The sequence below is a fragment of the Piliocolobus tephrosceles genome, chromosome 13 (assembly GCF_002776525.5).
Source record: "Piliocolobus tephrosceles isolate RC106 chromosome 13, ASM277652v3, whole genome shotgun sequence".
Classification (NCBI taxonomy): Eukaryota; Metazoa; Chordata; class Mammalia; order Primates; family Cercopithecidae; genus Piliocolobus; species Piliocolobus tephrosceles.
This window is the reverse complement of record NC_045446.1, coordinates 104,286,023-104,307,450: the sequence shown is the minus strand read 5'-3', so window position 1 is coordinate 104,307,450 and position 21,428 is coordinate 104,286,023. Positions and strand designations below refer to the sequence as shown.

The 21,428-nt window shown below is 36.8% G+C and overlaps 1 protein-coding gene, 1 long non-coding RNA gene and 1 other non-coding gene across 3 annotated transcripts; 1 reads left to right on the top strand and 2 right to left on the bottom strand.

The window, feature by feature from the left end:
* Nucleotides 1–789: 789 nt before the first annotated feature.
* LOC111540164 lies at nt 790–8,019 on the bottom strand. The gene is made up of 4 exons (XR_002730905.1): nt 7,908–8,019; nt 7,229–7,376; nt 5,965–6,087; nt 790–849 (listed from the first exon to the last, which is right to left on the bottom strand). It is a non-coding gene; the product is annotated as an uncharacterized LOC111540164 (long non-coding RNA).
* A 147-nt stretch (nt 8,020–8,166) lies between these two features.
* Nucleotides 8,167–18,561, top strand: NXPE1 (neurexophilin and PC-esterase domain family member 1; the record flags this gene model as incomplete). Its single annotated transcript, XM_023208198.1, is given in 5 exon segments — nt 8,167–8,185; nt 9,627–10,359; nt 12,613–12,674; nt 17,438–17,650; nt 18,026–18,561. Coding segments are annotated over 5 exon segments (1,563 nt in total), but the record flags the coding sequence as incomplete, so codon positions are not given.
* LOC111540383 lies at nt 13,279–13,382 on the bottom strand. The gene has a single exon (XR_002730967.1). It is a non-coding gene; the product is annotated as a small nucleolar RNA U13 (small nucleolar RNA).
* Nucleotides 18,562–21,428: the final 2,867 nt, after the last annotated feature.

Below are 21,428 nucleotides of genomic sequence, written 5' to 3'. Positions count from 1 at the left end.
GATTCCTTTTACTGGAGAATGATATTGGAAACAAAGATCTAGACACTGGCTTTGTTTGTTACGATTGGGGTGTCTTTGCTTCTAGGCCCTCTCAGAAGACAGTGCTCAGAAATACTGGCCAGGCATGGTGCCCCATGCCTATAATCCTAGCACTTTGGGGGGTTGAGATGGGAGAACTGTTTGAGGCCAGGAATTCGAGATCAGTCTGGTCAACATAGCAAGACCCCATCTCTAAAAAAAAAAAAAAAGAAAAAGAAAAAAAGAAATATACGTATGATACTAGCCAGTAATACATGCGTATCTATAATTATACATAAAACATCTGTTTCAATCTATATTAAGCTATGCATGGGCTCATACTGATATTTCTCTCATCTATTACCACACAGTTCACACACTAGTCTTCACCTACCACATCGATAATGAGGAATCTGGCTCCCACTATCTGTCATCTATTTATTTATTTATTTATGTGTTCACCCCCCAGCATACACGTACAATGGTTTGAGACCTGTTAACTGAGAGTACAGTGTTTATAAGCAGTTCTTTTTGTCTTTCATCTTACAGACTCTATAAATTTCCAAAGCAGCTTAGGTCAGCACCTTTCTCCAGCAAGGTTATGTCATACATTTGTAATACAGTTAAATTTGTAATACAGTTAAAACACTGTGTTCTACCCTTTAGTCCCTCAATCTCCTAATTGATTTTTTTATTTTGCATACATTAAGATTCACTCACCCAGGGACAGTGGCTCACGCCTGTAATCTCAGCACTTTGGGAGGCCAAGGTGGGTGGATCGCGAAGTCAAGATATCGAGACTATCCTGGTCAACATGGTGAAACTCCATCTCTATTTAAAAAATACACAAATTAGCTGGCGTGGTGGTGCACCCCTGTAGTCTCAGCTACTTGGGAGAGTGAGGCAGGAGAATTGCTTCAACACAGAAGGTGGAGGTTACAGTGAGCCAAGATCACGCCACTGCTCTCCAGCCTGGTGACAGAGCAAGACTCTGTCTTAAAACAAACAAACAAACAAACAAACGAAAAAAAAGATTCACTCTTTGTGTTATAAGATTCAAAGAACTTCTGCAATTTCATGTATACACAACCGTATCATATGCAATAATTTCACTGACCTAAAAAGTCCCCCTATTCAACTCTCTCCCCTCCCCAAACGTCTGGCAACCATTGATTAGTTTTTGATCCTATAGAACCACCTTTTTCCAGAATGTCATAGTAATGCAATCATACAGTGCATAGCCTTTTCAGATGGGCTTCTTTCTCTTAGTATTATGCATTTAAGATTCACCTACGTTGTTACATGAATTGATAGCTCATTTTTCTTATTGCTAAATATTATCCCACTATATCAATGTACTACAATTTGTTTATCTATATTCACCTACTGAAGACCTCTTGGTTGCTTCCAGTTTTGGGCAACTGTGATCAAAGCTGCTATAAACATGCATGTGCAGGTATTTGTGTGGACATAAGCATTCAAATCAACTGGATACGTACACAGGGAAAAAATTGCTATATTGAATGGTAAGACTATGTTTAGCTTTATAAGATATTATCAAAGTGTCTTTCAAAGTATCTGTGCCATTTTGGATTCCCCCCAGCAATGAGTGAGAATCCTACTGCTCTACATTCTCACCAGCAACTGGTATTGTCAGGTTTTTTATTTTTTAGTTTTAGAGATTCTAATTGATATGTAATAGTATTTCACTGCTGTTTTGTCTCCCTGACAAATAAAATTGAATGTCTTTTTAATATATTTAGTTATAATTTGTGTATCTTCTTTGGTGAGGTGTCCATTCAGATCTTTTGCACATTTTAAAATTGTTTTGTCCTATTGTTGAATTTTAAGAGTTCTTTGTTTATTCTAGATGAAGTCCTTTACCAGATCAGTGCTTTGAAAATATATTCTCACCCTCTATGGCTTATCTCTGCATCCTCTTAACAGTGTCTTTCACAGGGCAGAAGCTTTAATTTTTAGTAAAAGCTAACTTACCAGTTTTTCTTTCATGGATTGTGCTTTTTATATTATTTCTAAAACCTCAGCAACAGCTCAAGTGCACACAGATTTTCATGCATGTTTTCTTCCAGAAATTTTAGATTTTATATTTAGGTCTGTGATCCATTTAGAGTTAACTTTTCTGTCAATTGTGAGATCTGTGTCTAGGCTCATTTTTTTAGTATGAACGTCTAATTGTTCCAGCACTATTTGTTGAAAAGACTCATTTTTTCCATTAAATTGCCTTTGTGCCTTTGTCAAAAATCAGTTGATAATTGTATATGTTTATTTATTGGCTACTATGTTCACTTGATTAATGTGTTAATTCTTTCACCAACACTGCATTGTCTTGATAACGGCAGCTTTGTAGTAAGCCTTGAAGTGGGACAATGAGATTCTTCCAATTTTGTTCTTCTTTCTCAGAATTGGGTTAGTTATTTTGCTTTCTTTACCTTTCCATATAAAATTTCAGTCAGTTTGTTGATGGCTACAAAAAAATTGCTGGGATTTTTATTGAAATGGTATTGAATCAATAAATTAAGTTGGGAAGAACTGACATTTTAACAATATTTAGTCTGTCCAATTCATGAACATGGAATATCTCTCCATTTATTTAGATTTTTAAAAATTTCTTCCATTAATGTTTCATAGCTTTCTACATACAGATCCTGTATATATTTTGTTAGATTTATACTTACGTATTTCACTTTTTTTGGTGCTATTGTAAATGGTTTTCTTTTTTGTAATTTCAAATTCCAATTGTTCATTGCTAGTATATAGGAAAACAATTAAATATTATATATTGACCTTGTTTCCTGAAACCTTGCTATATTTACTTAGTAGTTCCAAGAACTTTCTATAGATTCTTTGGGTAGATTCTATATAGACAGTCATGTAATTTGTTAATAAAAACAGCTTTACTTTTTCCTTTCCAATATCTATGTCTCTTATTTTTCCTTCTTGTTTTATTGCACTGGCTACTACTTCCACTACATTGTTGAACAGGAGTGGTGAAAGAGGACATTCTTGACTGGTCCCAATCTTGGGGAGGTGTTTAATCTCTCAAGTACCATTCTTCTTTTTTAAAAAATCTTTCTGAATCTGTGTTGTAAGTATGTCTCTTATGTAAGCCACAGCGTTGGATTTGGCTTTGTTAACCAATCTAAAAAGATTTTCCTTTTTTTTTTTGAAACAGGGTCTCACTCTGTACCCCAGGCTGGAGTGCAGTGGCACAAACATGGCTCCCTGGGCTCAAGTCATCTTCCTGCCTCAGCCTCTTGAACGGCTGGGGCTACAGGCACACACCACCACATCTGGCTAATATATAATATATATAATTATATATAATTAAGAGTCTTGCTCTGTCGCCCAGGCTGGAGTGCATGGAATGCAATGGCACAATCTTGGCTCACGGCAACCTCCGCCTCCCAGGTTCAAGCAATTCTCCTGCCTCAGGCTCCCAAGTACCTGGGATTATAGCTGCCCACCACCATGCCCAACTAATTTTTGTATTTTTAGTAGAGACAGAGTTTCACCATGTTGGCCAGGCTGTCCTCAAACTCCTGACCTCAAGTGATCTGCCCGCCTCAGCCTCCCAAAGTGAATTATTTATGTATTTTGTAGAGACAGAGTCTTGCCATATTGCCCAGGCTAGTCTCAAACTCCTGGCCTTAAGTGATCCTCCTGCCTCAATCTCCCAAAGTGCTGGGATTATAGGCATAAGCCACTGTACCTGACCTGAAAATATACTTTAATTGGTGAGATAAGCTAATTTATATTTATTGATGTGGTAAACATGTTTGGTGTCAGTATGACATATTGTTTTATGTTATAATCATATATATTCATGTCTTTATAGGGTCTAGTTTATTCGCTTGATTTTTTACTGTTATTTAGTGAAATTTATATTTTTGTTCTAATGATTATGTCTATTTTAATCCATTTATATAACCCTTCTTTACTTTTTTTCTTGGTAAATGACTATTGTTTCCCTCTAATGAGCAATATTGAAAGTAACTATAAACCTCTTTTGCCCCAACTCTCCCTTTTCCTCAATATCTAATTCGAAGTAATGTCCTTTTACTTCTGTTAACAACTATAAGGCAAACAACAAGCTAATTCTACTTTTCATAGCTCTCCCCACTCCCCCACCAATTTTTTATGGTTGTACTATATCTACATTGTCAGAGCACACAACCATTGCATACTATTCTCTATTCCTTGTAAGCATAATTTAGACTTATTTCTGTAAATAAATATATGATTCATTCTTACTATAAATCCTTATATCAAACTTTTCAATTACGTTGGTTGTTTAATGTTCATGCTGTTTAGTAGATTCCTTAGGAAGGATCTGGGCAAAATAGTCCCTGAATTCTAATGTTTTCATTAGAACTTGCCTGTGACTCTTATAATGAAAGGTCAGTTTGTCTTCTTACAAAATTTCTGGCTCATATTTTCTTTCCTTGATTTTCTTAAACATTTTACTCTACTAATGTTGACAAAATATTGATGTTAAAAAGCAAAGAAAATAGAATTTAAGAAAAGACATAAATAAGGATAAAGTGAGATGCTACATAAGGAACAATTTACAAAGAAGATATGATAATAATAAATGTGAATGGCCCTAGCAAAAAATCTCAACATACATAAGTGGGAACAGTCAGAATCACAAGCTAAAATTGATATAGCCACAGCTATAGTGGGAATTTTTATTAGCCCTCTTTCAGAAACTTATAAATCAAAAAGACCTTAACTTAGTAAATGGAGACAAGGTCTAAACACAATTGATAAACATAAACTTGATCTAACAGATAAACACTGAGAAGCAGGGGGACAGTTTAGCATAGTGAATTAAGAGATATATTTTTATCTCAGATATTGTTTGTTCTTTTGTAAAATTTGTTTGGTTCTTTCTGAGGACTAAGCTCTGATTTTTTTTATCTTGCTCAAATGCTTCTATTAATTCCAGGTCTTTAGACAAACTCAACCAATTGTCCATCCGAAAATGATTAAATTTACCTATAGCCTGGAAGCATCATTCCCCCGACTTCAAATTGTCCTGCCTTTCTGGAACAAACCAATGTATTTTTCAAATGTATTTGATTGATGTCTCATGCCTCCCCTAAATGTATATAACCAAACTGAACCCCAACCGCCTTGAGCACATGTTCTCAGGACCTCCTGAGGGCTGTGTCACATGGTCACTCATATTTGGCTCAGAACAAAGCTATTCAAATATTTTAGAGTTTGACTCTTTTCATCGACATTTCTAAGTATCTCTCCACCCTTGCTGAGATTTCTTATCTTCCATTCATTACAACATATTTTCTTTTACCTCACTGGGCATAGTTATAATAGCTGTTTCAAAGTCCTTATCTGATCAGGCCAACATCTATGTTTTCTCAGGGTTGGCTTCCATTAATTGTCTTATCTTTTGCAAAGGACTACATTTTTCTGGTTCCTCCTACGCTGAGTAATTTTGAATTGTGTCCTGGACATTGTGACTGTTACGTGGTGGAGATCACGGATTCTGTTTTACTCCTCAGAATAGTGTCGATGTTTTTGTTGTGACAGGCAATCGATTAACTTGGTTCAACTCAAACTGCAAACTGACCCAACCTGTGGTTATAAGTAACTCACATTTCAGTTGAGTTCTGACTAGCTGCAGACTGCTTTGTGTCTACCCCATAGGTGTGCTTCAGGGGTCAGCTAGAGATCTAAGCAAAGTTCATACTCAGAAACTGGGGCACGACCTTCTCTGTCTCTCTGTGTTCTAGGATTTCCCCCTCCTTCCAGTGACTGTGTTACTGCAGACTCTGCTCTCAGGTTGTTGAAGCCAAAAAAAAAAAAAAAAAAAAAAAAAAAAAAAAATGGCTTTCTATTGTGTTTTAGCTACTCTCTTAGTGGACTGCCCTCAGGTTAACACATCAAAAACAGGAAACTTACCTCCTCTTAATGGCACCTTCTTCCAAGTTTCATCTTCCCACCAAAACTTGCCTGCTTTTGTTCACTGTCTTTAGCTTTCAGGTACTTGTTTTTGGCATTTCGTTCAGAGTGGAACATTGCTGTCTGAAAGAGAGCCAGAACTCTTTTGTTACACTTAAACAAAAATTATTTCCCACCCATACTCTCCTTCCTCTTTTCCCAATACGCACCCATTCTATACTAGTTATTTCTCAGTGTTTCAATTCTTATTCAATACATGTATTTATGTATATATGTGGACTAGGAAGATATATAGTTACGAATTAGTGTTTGTATTTATTTTAATTTACATAAATACTTTAATTTTTTCATTCAAAATAGCTTTTTGAAATCTAATCATGTTGCTATACGTAAATGTAGTTCATGATGTCTGAGAACTGCATGTATTTCATTCTATGAATATACAAAGTTTAATTTATTCAGTCTCCTAAATAAATTGGATTAATCGGCCGGGTATGGTGGCTCACACCTGTAATCTCAGCACTTTGGGAGGCCGAGGCAGGCAGATCACTTGAGGTCAGGAGTTTGAGGCCAGCCTGGCCAACATGGTGAAACCCTGCCTCTACTAAAAATACAAAAAATTAGTCGGGCATGGTGGCATGGTGGCTGGTGTCTGTAATCCCAGCCGTTCAGGAGGCTGAGGCAGGAGAATCACTTTGGAGGTCTTATTTAAGAACTACTTGCTGATGTGAGGTCATAAGGAAATTATAAATTTCTTTATATTGAACTTTTAGTTACAATATTCCTATTTAGGTCTTTAATTTATTTGGATCTTTAGTATGTAGTGTGTGATAGGAATCTTTGGGTTTTTTTCAATATAGTGAAACCAGTTTCTTGATACAATTTATTAAATATAATTTTCTGATTTCTGATGTTACCATTAACCTATAATAAATTTCAAGTCTGCTTCAAAGGTATCTACTCCTTTTGATTGGTTTATTTGATTGATATTGCACTTTTTAAATTTTCTTTAGATAATTTACACTAGGGCTAATATTTTTTAAATAGTTACAATTTATAGACAATTATATTCCCTAAAATTTTAGAATTAATCAGATTCCATCTTCCACCTTAAGAATTTGATTAGAAATAAAGAAACTTTTTAAATTTTTTGAGAGAGAATTAACAACTTTATCAAATTAAGCCTTACTACATTTCAAAGCGCTACATCTTTTCATTCATTCAGGCATTTTAAAACTAATCCTTAAAAGAGTTTTCAAAATACCTCCATTAAGGACAGAGCTTCTTCAATTGTATTTTCTATAACTGAAATGCTTTTGAGTTTGTGAGTTTGTTTTGTATTCCGCTCCTTGCTGACTATCTTCATGCTAATAATTTGCTAACTCTGGTTTCTTTGTAGACAGTCACAACACCTACAAAAAACAAAGAAAAGAAGGGAAAAAAGGTCGCTTCTCCCCCATCATTCTCATACCTTGGATTTTTGTTTGCTTTATTTTATTGTTCAGGACTTCTAACACTATGTTGAACATTAATTGAGTCAATGGTGGCTAACGTCCTTGTCTCCTTGACTTTTAAAATGTTTAAGATTTCCTATTACTGAATTTTAATGCTAAGTAAATGTTGAAATACATCAAATGCTTTTATTGCAACTGCAATCCCAATCAGATAAGCCTGAGAACAGTGAAAAATCATAAGATTTTGTCTTTAATCTATTAATATATAAATGATACTACAAGATTTTTCACTCTAGAACCATTTGTACAACACTGAATTCACCCATAATCAACCACGACAAATGCACACACACCTGTATATATTTATCTAATCTACCTATATACCTTTGTATGCATATATATATGCACATACACACAGAGAGAGATAGAGAATTTAAAAATCATGTCCATGAATAAAATGGGCCTGTACTTTTCTTGTATCATACTTACCTAGTTTTAGTATAAAATATATTCCAAGCTCATAAAATTGATTGGATTGTTTTTCCTTGTTATATAAGTTAGGGATATCTGTACTCGCCAATAAAAGCATCTCAGCCTGTGACTTGCGGAGGTGGGAAAAATAGAAAAAGGTTTATCATCATGATGATTATATTCTTATTCGTACTGTTATTTATATATTACATGATTATTTTCTATTCTATTTTTAAATTGTATTTTTATCTATTTTATAATGTGAGATTTTTATATTTTCCAGAGATCTACAAAAAGCTTCTTTAGGGGGATTTCATTTATTTGCATCTCTATTTCTTGGTTGGCATTGCCAATGATTTGTCTTTTGGCTTTGCCAAGGTTTTTTTCAAAACTTCAACTTGGGTTCTGTTCATCTTTTTTAAATGATATCTCATTGTCTTGTTTCTCCTCTCCTTTGGCTTATTCTGCCACTTTGTTACCAATCACAAGGGTTTTATTGCCTGATGCTGGGGTTCAGTGCAGCCAGGCCTGAATTTTTTTCAAAGCTTTATATGTGTTCTAAAGTGTGAGAGGGGTTGACAACTACTGGTCTACAATCTTTCTTCTCAAATCTATCTGATCCTAAGATTGCTTTTGAGGCTTTTGGAAAACATATACTCCTGGACAACATAATGTAGTGATTATGACTCAGTTGATCTAGACTGAAGCCTAAGAGTTTGTATTGTTAAAAAAACTTGGCAGGTGTTTCTGACTACCAGCAAGATTTGAAAATCACTGAATTTGAGTGCCTATAAAACACTGTATAGTGCCAAAAGCATAAGTGACCTCTGAGGTTGTAATGATTTCTAAGGTTAAGAGATGTTTAGGTGGTTTGGGGGAATTCGGGGGTTACTCAGCAATCCAGGAAGAGGAGAACGTATTAGTAAAGAACAAGAGCTGAAAAACAGGAAGGTCAGCTCCTAAAAATAAAAGAAATCTTATCAAGACATCAAAAGCAAGGAAGAGAGTAGCAAGAACTAGAGTTAAAAATAGGCCACAGACAAAGCCATATTACGAATGGACTTTTACCCAAGAATTACAAGAAGCCATTGAAGGGGTTTAAGCAGGGAGACAATACAAATAGAGTTTTGCTTTAAAACGACTGGTTTAGCTACAGAAGAGGAAATTAAATGGAGGGAAAGCAGGACTGTCTTCCTTGAAGTCTGAAGACAGTCATCATCCTTCAGGTGGCCACCATAATCCAGGAGATAAATGAAGGTGGCTTGAACTATGATACATTTGGAGAGAAAAGGACTATTAGGCATGACTAAAAGATATAGATGTTACTGGATGTAAGGCATATATGAAAACAAAGAGTAAACTTATCATCACCAGTTTATTGCTCATAATTATTCTCTGAGCTATATATTTTGGATCAAATATATCTACAACTGTTCAGACATTCTCTAAAATATTGAGGTAAAAGTGTAAATGTTTATATGTTATACAAAATTGTCACAGTTTAAATAATATTGATAATAATATATAATACTATATCATCATCATCATCATATCTCATTTCCTTGTTTCTCTTCTCTTTTGGTTTACTCTGCCACTTTGTTACCAAATATTCAATTTGGTAACAAATTGAATTCAATTATACAAATATTCACTGTAAACAAATCTTCAGACTCACAATAAGTGAAAATGACTAGACAGATTAATTTCATAGTATATCACAATCCTTGTCATTTCAGCTTTGGTCTGCTCTAAACTTATCCATCTCCATCCATTACTGGAACAACTCCGCAAAGTCCTTATGCCCTAAAACATCACCGATACCATTAAAGTCACTAACAGAGACTGAACTCAGAATAAAGGAAATCATAGAGAAACTAGATCAGCAGATCCCACCCAGACCTTTCATCCACGTGAACACCACCACCAGCGCCACACACAGCACAGCCACCATCCTCAACCCTCGAGATATGTACTGCAGGGGGGATCAGCTGGACATCCTGCTGGAAATGAGGGACCACTTGGGACACAGGAAGCAATATGGTGGGGATTTCCTGAGGGCCAGGATGTCCTCCCCAGCCCTGATGGCAGGTGCTTCGGGAAAGGTGACTGACTTCAACAATGGCACCTTCCTGGTCAGCTTCACTCTGTTCTGGGAGGGCCAGATCTCCCTGTCTCTGCTGCTCATCCACCCCAGTGAAGGGGCATCAGCTCTCTGGAGGGCAAGGAACCAAGGCTATGATAAAATTATTTTCAAAGGTAAATTTGTTAATGGCACCTCTCATGTCTTCACTGAATGTGGCCTGACCCTAAACTCAAGTGCTGAACTCTGTGAATATCTGGATAACAGAGACCAAGAAGCCTTCTATTGTGTGAAGCCTCAACACATGCCCTGTGAGGCTCTGACCCACATGACCACCCGGAATGGAGAGGTATCTTATCTTACGGACAAGGAAAAGAGCCTTTTCCACAGGTAAGTATACTTTTCATCTATACTGAGAAGTGTTCCCTGAAAAGTGCCCCAGTCAGAGCTACATTGCCCATTGCAACACTGAGCATGACTCAGAGGCTTCCTCTACTCAAGGTAAGACATGTGGTGTCTTCATGGGGCCTCTACTCACCACTCTATGCCAAAGTTTGCATTTTCACTATATTGTCCATTCAGTCATGTGTTTTGCTATATCTGTTCTTCTGTGTGTTCACAGATGTTCCACTGAAAAAAAGATTCCTTGATAAGTGTATGATAAAATCCATGCTCCTTCACCTCCCATATCATATTTTGTTGTTTTTGCTCTTAAATATCTTTGCATTGATCCATTTTCCACTATGCACACAGACCATAATCATCTCATCTAGATTACCCGTACCCGCTTCCCAACTGGTCTCTCTCCCAGCAGTCATACCCTGTCTCATCCATTCTCGACACTGAGTGATCTTTCTGAAAAGCCAGTTCCTACTGGTTTTCTCCAGTTGCTCCCATGATCAGATATTCCTCAGTATATACCTCTCAGGGTGGAGAAGTCCTTCTTACTCCTCATGTTGTGACCTAGTGATTCCTGCAAACCCCTAGTTCAACAGACCGCCACAAACCGGGGTGGAAGCATGTTTCCTCTATCAATCATGGCTGCAATAATGCCAAGCTTTTCTCCCCCGACTCACAAACAGATGCTCACTTTTTGGTTTCCCTGTTATCCACTAACCTGAAGACCACTTTGTTGATTAGAATGAACCATCAGGGTTGCTACATCGGCCACTTTGAGGATTTGCAAAGGGTAACTATCTGTTATTACAAATCCCAGAACTGTGAGGCAATCCCTAAGACATCTATCAGTTTCAGAGACTTCTGCTCATTTGGTAACTTTCCATAAGTCTCACAGGCTCAGTCCATTTCCTTTTTTCTTTCAATTCTGCCAGTACCTTTTTATTTTCCCCTACGAAGATTTATTTCTCCTAAGCTTGGTGACAGAGTAGAATGCTAGGTTCACAGCTATCCCATTCTAGCAGTTTTCAAAGTCAAGTTTAGAGTCTTTTTACCACAATCTTTCAAAAAAATATGCTAAGAGTAGGCACCAAACATGACAAAATAACACGCATTCCAGAATCTTATCTCATTATCTAAGTTTTGGCTCCTGATCTAGTCCCTGGCTCCCTTCTGAAAAGTAAAAGCACAGTTAAGTTTCTGTTCCCTCCTTTTTATCTCTCATGGTACAGCTCATCAAATCACTTCCTACCTGTCAACCATCCTTATGCCTAAATCCTAGAAAGGATGAAAACATGCTGATCCTTTCCTTCTCAGGATGGCATGTGGAGAGACATCCATAGCAGGGAATCAGGTACCACTTATATCTGTTATACTTGGCACCTAGGTCCCCATTCTCCCCTTAATCCTTTTCTTCCTTCCTCCACTTACATGACCATATACAGAGGTTTGAAACAAAGTGTGAGTTCAAGCTTTCAAGCAGGAAGAGAGTCATCTTTCATCAGTTGGAGGAAAGAAATGTAAGGTACATTTATCAACACATGAGATGCAACAATACTTTCTGCCAGTCACTTTGATAGATATCAAGGATACAGCAGTGAACCAGACACATGCATTACCTTCCTTCATAAAGCTTATGATCTTCAGAAAGCAAGTTTGTTGGAAAAGTCAAAGGTAATCATAGCAGGAAATGTGGATTAAAAATGAAGCAGAGGCCCTCTGGTCTACCTACCATCTAAAAAGGCTGGATTCCTTGGGTACATGATGGGGAGACAGTAAAGGGATGTAAGCAGTAGTGCAGTTGGATTTGCAATGAGAAAGGGTGCTCTGGCAGTCAGATTGAAAAATTTAGGTGGGATAAAACTGAGACCTGCATGGCCAATCAGAGGCTCACAGTAATCCAAGGAAACTATTCTGCAAAGTTGAACAGGAGATGTGGAAGCAGAAAGAGAGAAGAGAACTTGTAAATTAGATAAATATTTTGAATCTAAAATTCCAAGACACACTGATTACATGTGGCAGATCAGTAGAGCTGCCCTGGACTTCAGGTGCTCTCAGCAGGGTAGAAAGCCTTTCAAAATCTTCACTCATTTACAATACCCAATATATCTAAAATTTACAACAATAATAATAGCTTCCAGTTATAGAAAATTAAAATTTTTCCTTCACTCACAAGGAGATGATTCACTTTGATGTTACGTGGGCATAGAGCAGGCTAATTTATTGTTCTATTTTTTTTTTTTGAAGGTCCAAAGTGGGAGTTGAAATGATGAAGGATCATAAACACATTGATGTCGCTAATTGTAACAGTAAGTTGGCTCTGTCCTGAGTTAGTTGATGCTCAGAGGAAATTTTATCAGCATTAACCTAAGTAATTGTAGTTCTCCTGGAGCACAATTCCTGGCAGATGTCTATGATGTCAATTATGCTGGACTTTAAAGGGAGAAATTAACTCAACGAAATGATATTCAAAATGTTTATAGGAGATGACATCTTGACATATCCAAAAGCAGAAAGTATTAGTATCCTACATTCGTATTTAAACCTGAGAGTTCATCTCCTAGAGTCTAAGGCACTGTGCAAATGTCTTTGAAGGATGGATACCTACAGCTTCAGAGTAGGAACGCTTTCAGTTCTGGTTTCCTAACTCTCTGTTGGCATAACCCCCTAACATTTAGTTGATGCAATTACCAATTTTATATGGAGTTTTCATCTTATTATATGTTTTAAAGACAAACACAAAGCCATGTTACTTATGAAAGAATATTTACACTACCTTAGCTTTAAGATAACTTTTTATAAAGTCTATCTTAGTTTATCGATAACATCCATCATGATACTTACTTCAACTTATAATAATTTATTGGCACCATTTATTCATTTATTCTGCAAATGTTTATTTATTTTTCCTCATATCATATGGATAATGTGCTGATGTCATAACAAGATTTGAGGGAGACACATCTCACACATGAGCATGAAAACCCAATCATCTTGCTTCTGAACTACAAAAGGATCAGCAAACATTTACTGAGCACTGAATAGATATCAGGCATTATGGACAAATGGAGAAAAATAAATGCTCAGTTAGCTTGCAATGTGAAAGACATTCAACCTATGAACTCTATGAAGACAGTAAAGAGGCAAAAGAGCTTATGTTAAAATTGGTATTTGACTGAGTCCTGAAGGATATGTGTAGTCAGAAAATGAAGAAAAACCTCATAAAGATCACGGGTAGTGTTGCTGGATTTAAGCAAATAATAATACAGGGAATCAAATGAATATGGGTAATTTGTAATTGCCTGTCATATATACATTGAGAAAAGGGGAAAATGTTGCATGGGCCATACTTACGCTAAAAAATTATTCCTTGTTAGAAGTCATACAAATTTTATATGGTGTCCTGTATTTTTTATCTAACTCTTTTTATCTGATAATTCCAGTCATGAACTAAGTCATCATGGCCTTGTTCAATAGGCCAATGGGGTGGGCATATTGTGGAATGTAGCAGAGGAAAAGCCTAGAAAGAGAGGAAGAACCTAATCATGAAGGTTCTTAAGTGCCATGCTGAGGATTTCAGTGACTATTCAGTAAACTTGAAAGCCACAGAAACCAACTGAGGAAGAAAGTGGTATAATCCACTTTGTGCTTTAAAATGCAAATTCACAAATTAACAAAATGCATGATCTGTAGAAAAACAATTTAAAATGTCACTAAGGAATATAAAATAAAATTCATATAAATAGAAGGAAAAAACACTGTCTCTGGATGGGATGACTTTATATTTAAAAGAATGTCAGTTGTCTATGTATCATTTTCTTATTGCTGCTATAATAAAGTGGCTTTTAAAAACAAAAATATATCATCTTATAGTCTGTAGTCCAGAAGTCCAGTGTTGGGCTCATTGAGCTAAGCCCAAGGTAGAGTAGGAGCATGTTCCTTACTGGAGGCTCTAGGGGAGAATCTGTTCCTTTGCTTATTCCAGGTTTTTGAGGCTGCCCACATTCCTTGTACCCCTCTTCCTCTATCTTCAAAGCCACAGCAGAGGGTCAAGTTTTCCTGTCACACCTTTGACCCACTCTTCTGCCTCCCTCTTCCACTTCTGAGGACCAGTGACATTAGATTGGGCCTACCCATGTAATCCAGGATAGTCTCTCCATCTGAAAGGCCATACCCTAGTCATATCTGGAAAAGGCAACATTGTTGCGGGAATTAAGGGACAGGAGAGACCAATGGATGGAACAGGAGGATTTTATTTAGGTGGCTACCTGGCCAGCAGATTAACATCCAAAGGCTGAGCCCTGAACAAAGACAGGGCTTGACTCTTATACATGTACCTGAAAGGGTATTGGCTAGCTTAAATATACACTTCACTAAATGGTGTAAAACCTACAAGGTGGCCAGCAAGTCTACAGAAGCAGAATAAAAGCAGTTTATCAAACAGTGACAGGTTTTACCACTCAAGCCAGGTGTTGCAACTCAGCCATATGTTGTGACCTTTGCTGTGCTGCACAGAAGGAAAAAACAGGAACTTACAAAACTTGCGAAGATAATTGTGAGAATAGTAAGGCGGGAAGGGGGAAGCTGAATGAGAAAAACTTGTTTTTCCCAACCTTGCTTCGGGATGGGAGGGAGAGACTCTGGAGCCCATCCCTTCTGGGACCTGGCTCTGCACATAATGCTACCAAAGCTTCAACAGAGCCCTGCCCTTCCCTGGGTCTTGGAGTGGGTCAGCCTAGTACAGGAAAAGTTGGTTTTCTTTTTATATCTTCTGCTTCAACATATTCACAGGTTTTAAGAATTAGGATGTGGATATCTTTGGGGGACTATTAGTTTCCCTATCTAATCAAAAATATAATGGAATCTATTTCTCAGTGGGCAGGTCTGTGCAAACCTACTCCCAAAGTTTGCGGAAGCTGAGAGGCCAAAGAAGAGTCTGACACATCCAGTTTCTCCAAAAGAAACATTTAGTAGGGACTTATAAGCAGAAGCCATGTTTATGTCTCCATTGGTGAGAAAAGATGGTGGATCTTCATACCATTACCCCCAGACCCAGGGCTTACAGAGCACAAGGGAAGGGTGGTTCAGATGGGATGTACAGGACAACTGAAGTACAATACCACCAAGGCTGTTTGACCGAAGGGCAAGATTTACCATAAGTACCTGCTGTTGTACAACAAACAATAGATAAACTGGGGTTAATCAGGAGCCAACATAGCAGATTAGCATCTAAAATGGAATTGCTTTTGCTGATATACAGAATCCTGATATTATTACCCACATACTGTTCAAAATGCTCAAGCCTATTCTAAAATTATTAAGTAAAATAAACATGTAAGAGTAATCATAAGCAAATTTGTTACAAGTCTGAGACATGGCAAAATGAACACCTGACACATAAAGATTACACAACATAGGATTTACAACAATACTATGTTGTATTTACAACAAAGGCTATGTTCTCAGCAAAGTGTGCCAGTACATTATTAGGATAAAGAATACTTACTAACTATGAAACTCAAGTTTCCAGGGTCATGGTATTCAATCATCTAGGGTGCAATGCTATCAAGCCTCATAGAAACCCATCAATATGACACTGTAATTCCAACATAATTATAGGATTATACAAACTCCCTTTAGTAAGCCAAATCACCAAGACTTAAGAGCTATTTCAGGTGCACTTTCCAATTCTGCAACCAGCACCGTTTTATCACTTTGTCCATAGGTTACAAACACAACACAACCATGTAATGATGCACAATTCTGTGGACATAGGCAGCCAGAGACTGCAAGGCCTCTGAGGAACTAAGCAAGGAGGGTAAAGCAGAGACTGCCAATGGTTCCCCAATATTCACTGCCTCCTCCTTCTTTAGTAATAGAAACCAGTTTGTGGCTAGACCCATGGCCATCCTTCCTTATATCTAGTTGTGACCATGACTAAGTTTTTTCCAGGAGTGTGAGTGGGAAACTTCTAGGTCATGCTTTAAAAGCAAAAAAACTTGCCCTCCTTATCCATTTCCTCCCTAACTACTAGCTGAACTTTAGATGTAACGTGAGAATGGCAAGAGCCAGGTTAGACCATGAGATTGAAGCCACATGGTAAGAATGGTATAGCCATAACATAGAAGAAACAAGAGTCCCTAACACCATGCAATGGCATATTAGCCCTGTCCTTCTCACTCCAGGCCTGTTGTGTGAGACAGAAATAAACTTTTTTTTTTTAAGTCATTATTATCTTGGTCTTTCTTACAGCATTCAAACTGGTTTCCTATCTCATACACAACGTAGTATCAGTACAGAAGTCCTGATGTAACAAGTCCTAAAATACAAGGCATCGGCTCAGTGATGGGATGGCAGCATAGATAGTGGCAAGGAAACATGACAGGAGAAATTGGATGACCTTTGTTATGCTATAACAAGACATTTGCTGCACTGCTACCTACTCGTAATAGAAGGCAGACCATGTGCAAACAGAGCCTGAAACTCTAGTGAAACTTCCTGGAATATCTCAGAATATTGGTTTGTAATAGATGTTGCATGGTGCTTTTAGCAAAGTCTAGTTTTTAAAAAAAAATTGTCAAGCTAGGTGACTAATATACTATTTGAGGTTTTTATTTTTAATGTACTTATTTTAAGCCATTTTTTGAACACGGAAAAAATAAGATTATTCATTCCTTCATTAATGAAACAAAGGTAAAGAATTTTATACAACGGCACCAACTGGCAGACCACTAACATCATTCGGGTAAGAGACAAAGACAGAAGTCACCACAGAATCAGGAAGAAAGGACAGAACGTCAAAGAAAGGATAGAACGTCAAGATTTAGCTAATGACCAAATTTAAGAGAAAAGGAATTAGACAGGAGGCAAGATGACTCAAAATCTCTCAAAAGAATAAGTAGAAATGCCTGAAGCAAAGCTAATGATCAAAGAATAGGACTAGAAAGGGACAGAGAAAGGACATAGGCATTACAGGAAGGGGAAAAGACAGCAAGAAAACAAAGGACCAGGAAAGAAGGCTAGATGTCTAACTTATGCCAATAAAATCATTTACAAGTGTCTTTGTTACCAGAGAGTGAAAAAATAGAAGAGAAATGCCAAGTTGGAATGAAGCCTCCTGTCCCTGGTGGGTATACTTTACAAAGAAAATGGATAACAACATTTTGCAACCAGGTTCAGTTAGACACAATTAAGATAAACGGCTGTTTGAAAGGCAAACTCATTTAGCTCCTGGGAGATTCCACGCTACGTCAGTGGATCTACTACTTACCCAAAGTTGTAAAAAGTAGGTAGTTACTTTATATTCTCTTAGAAATTCAGGCTGGTTTTAAAGTACTTTTAATGAAGTCTCTATTCTCTGATTTGAACTATTTTGTTTTTTACTTCATTTAGCTTTCTGGATTTGAGCCTTTAAATTTAAAATGTATTTTATTCCCTCTTTCATAAGAAATGTTGGTCCTCTTTTAAAATTCCAATGAAAACTTTACATTTTTTATTGACATTTTACATGTATGAACTGGGGGTACCGTACCCCAGAGAGTAGAAAGACTCCAGTGAGCAATTATCTAGGTGGGGTATTTTAAATAATTGATAGGACATTCTTTTTCATGAATATTAACCATTATCTTCTAATTAAAACATCTATTTATTTTTTTATCAGCACTAAAGTTTTTTGATCTTCATGAAACTGGACTTTTTAAGAAACATTTGCTTCTGGATGCAGAAAGACACACTCAGATTCAATGGAAAAAACATAACTATCCCTTCGTCACTTTCCAGCTCTACTCTCTGATAGGTCATGATTATATCCCTCGGGAAATTGACCAGCTATCAGGTGACAAAAACACAGCCATCGTCATCACCTTTGGCCAGCACTTCAGACCATTTCCCATTGACATTTTTATTCGCAGGGCCATTGGTGTCCGAAAGGCTATTGAAAGACTATTCCTAAGAAGCCCAACCACTAAAGTGATTATTAAGACAGAAAACATCAGGGAGATGCACTTAGACACAGAGAGGTTTGGAGACTTCCATGGTTATATTCAATATCTTATCACGAAGGATATTTTCAAAGACCTCAACGTGGGCATCATTGATGCCTGGGACATGACCATTGCATATGACACTAATAATGTCCACCCACCTGATCATGTGATTGGAAATCAGATTAACATGTTCTTAAACTACATTTGCTAAGGGATAAATACTATACAAAATCACTAGGAATCAATCTCTGCACATAATCCCACATGTATTGTAAAGTCAGTTTTATTCATTTTAGGAGCTAAGGAAAATAAATTTAGAAGAATCTTTTTTGGGAGGAAGGCTATGTAAGGACAATGACAACTGATATGGGATGCAAAACCAAGAGAATCAGACATGTAGAATGACTATACCATGCCTGGTTCTGATGCTTCTTTAAAATATTAAAGAATTTTTTTAAAAGTCATGTTATTAAGCTGATTTGAAAATATCTGTACAAATTCATGATGCTTTCTATTTCCAATATAGATATTTCCTAGCTCTGTCTATTGAAAAGGCCTAGAAGCAATAATAACCCATTAGCAATAATCACTCCAAGCACCCTGACTGTGGTCTCTAAGAACCCTTCCTTAACAAAAGAAAACAGGCATCCTTGAAGGAAAGGCTTATTCCAGGACTGGAACAGAAAATATATATATACCATGAGCCTGGACATCTTGTTATGCCAGAAAGCAAATAATCAAAGACAAATGGAACCATATCATGGAACAGAGGAGGTAACCCAAAGGAATCTCTTCATTGGCCTAGCTAGATTTAGCATCAAAAAGACTAATGACTGCAGTTAATTGAAATACATAATATATAAAATCCATGAGCTCATAATAATACAAAAAGAGACATGCAAGAATAAAAGCAAAATCTCTCATGTGTCATAAGTGGAGTTGGGTAAACCCTTATTTTGAAAATTGGCAACAAAAGGCAAATATGTGAACATTTATCCTCTTTCCTCTTAAAGGGAAAATCAATAACCCTAATAGATAAAGGAAATTTCTTCTTTTTGGAAGAATTACAGCTAATGAATACAGAAAGAATGACAGAATTAGGAAATCACCATTTAAATACTTCTACTTATATAAGTAAGTAAGTAAGGCAGAGATCATCAGTGAATGAGCTTTTTTAAAAGTTTGATTGGAACTTTACTATGGATATAGCAGGCTGTCACTTCTGAATCTGCTGCTCAAACTTAGCTTTATTAACAGCAGGACAACCTGTCATTATGTCCTACATGATCTGATGCAATGTAAAGTATACAACACCAACTATGAAGCAGTATTCTTGGAATGCTTTTTACCCTAGATCATCTCATCCAATGACTCCAAAATTTTTATTTTCAGCTTTCTAGTCTAATGCCAACTTTACATGAGACATCTCCACTTACACTTGACAGACCTCAAATACAGCATGTTAATGCCGAAAGAAATATCTCCTCTCTACCAAATTTTCACCTCTTTCTGTGTTCCATTTCTTGATCAATGATATTAGTATCCACTCAGTTTTCAAAGCTGGAAAACCATATTTTGTTTAAGTAAACAATTATTGGCATCTACTCTGTGCCACATGCTATGTTAACCAATTTTGATACAAAGGAACAGGGCAAAACAACCATCATCCTCAGTCTTGTGGAGAAGACCAAGCAGGTAGATTCAAAGCAATGCAGTATCACAAGAGTCAAGAAGTTATAGAAACACACCAACAAACAAAACCTGAACTCTGTGATAGAGAGATGCTATCAAGTTTTATAAGAGGAAGTATTACCTGGACTCATTCGTGAAGAATGAGAGAGTCCAGTTGACAAGAAGGAAGGAGAGAGAGAAGTGGGACAAACTTGTTGAAAAAAAGGCTCATTCAGGAAATGGCAAAAATTACGAACCTTTAGTGACACAAAACAATGAGAGAAAAGCGGGGAGGCAGCACCCAAATGATGAAAGATTTATATGACATGCTAAGGAATGTGGGCTTTATCTTAAAAGTAATGGGGAGTGGTTAAAGAACCATAATACAGACAGGACATGATTAGATTTGCCTTTCAGAAAGAGAAATGAGGCAAGATATTTAGAACTATGGCCAATGTGGCATAACAGAAATAAGAGAGATTGAGGTCTGACCTGGTTTTGAATTCCAGTGTCTTCATTTGTCAACTCAGCCAATTTAGGAATTTAATCTCTGAACTTCAATTTCCTCAATGTTAAATTCAAATAATCAAATTAGATGATATATGGAAAATGTTTACCTAGTTCTAGCACATGGTGATATTCAATCATTTTTCCCTTGAGGCAGCTGGCTTAGAAGTTTCAATGATAGCCACAAACTGGACACAAATAACTTGAAGGAGAACCCCAACATTCACTGAAGAAAATAAAGGGGAAGGAAGGTATTGGGGCAAAGGGTAAAATGAATTTAGGTTTTAGTTAAATGAGGTGAAGATTTCCATACAAATATCAAAATGCAGATGTTCTGTAGATAGAATATGAGTCTCAATTCAGGAGCGAGGTCTGTAAGACAGATGCTCAATTTGGAAGTCATCAGTATATATAGGTAGCTGCTAAAAATGAGATGTTAATATTTTCTCACACACAAAGGGAGCTCTCGTACACTCTTGGTGGGATGTAAGCTGGTACAGCCATTATGGAAAACAGTATGGCAGTTCCTCTAAAAACAGAACTACCATATGACCCAGCAATTCCTCTGCTGAGTATCCCAAAGGAAATGAAATCAGTCCTTCATAGAGATATCTGCATTCTCATGCTCATTACAGCATTATTCACAATAGCCAAGATACAGAAACAATCTAAATGCCCATCAATAGATGAACAGATAAATAAATTGCAGTATATATGTACATTGGAATATCATTCAGCCTTACAAAAGGAGATGCTGCTATATTTGCAACAACATGGGCGAACCTGGAGGATGTTATGCTAAGTAAAATAACAACATTGAAGAAAAGAAATAATACTGAAAGAAAAATATTGCTTGATCTTACTTATATATGGAACTTAAAAATTACACACAGAAACAGG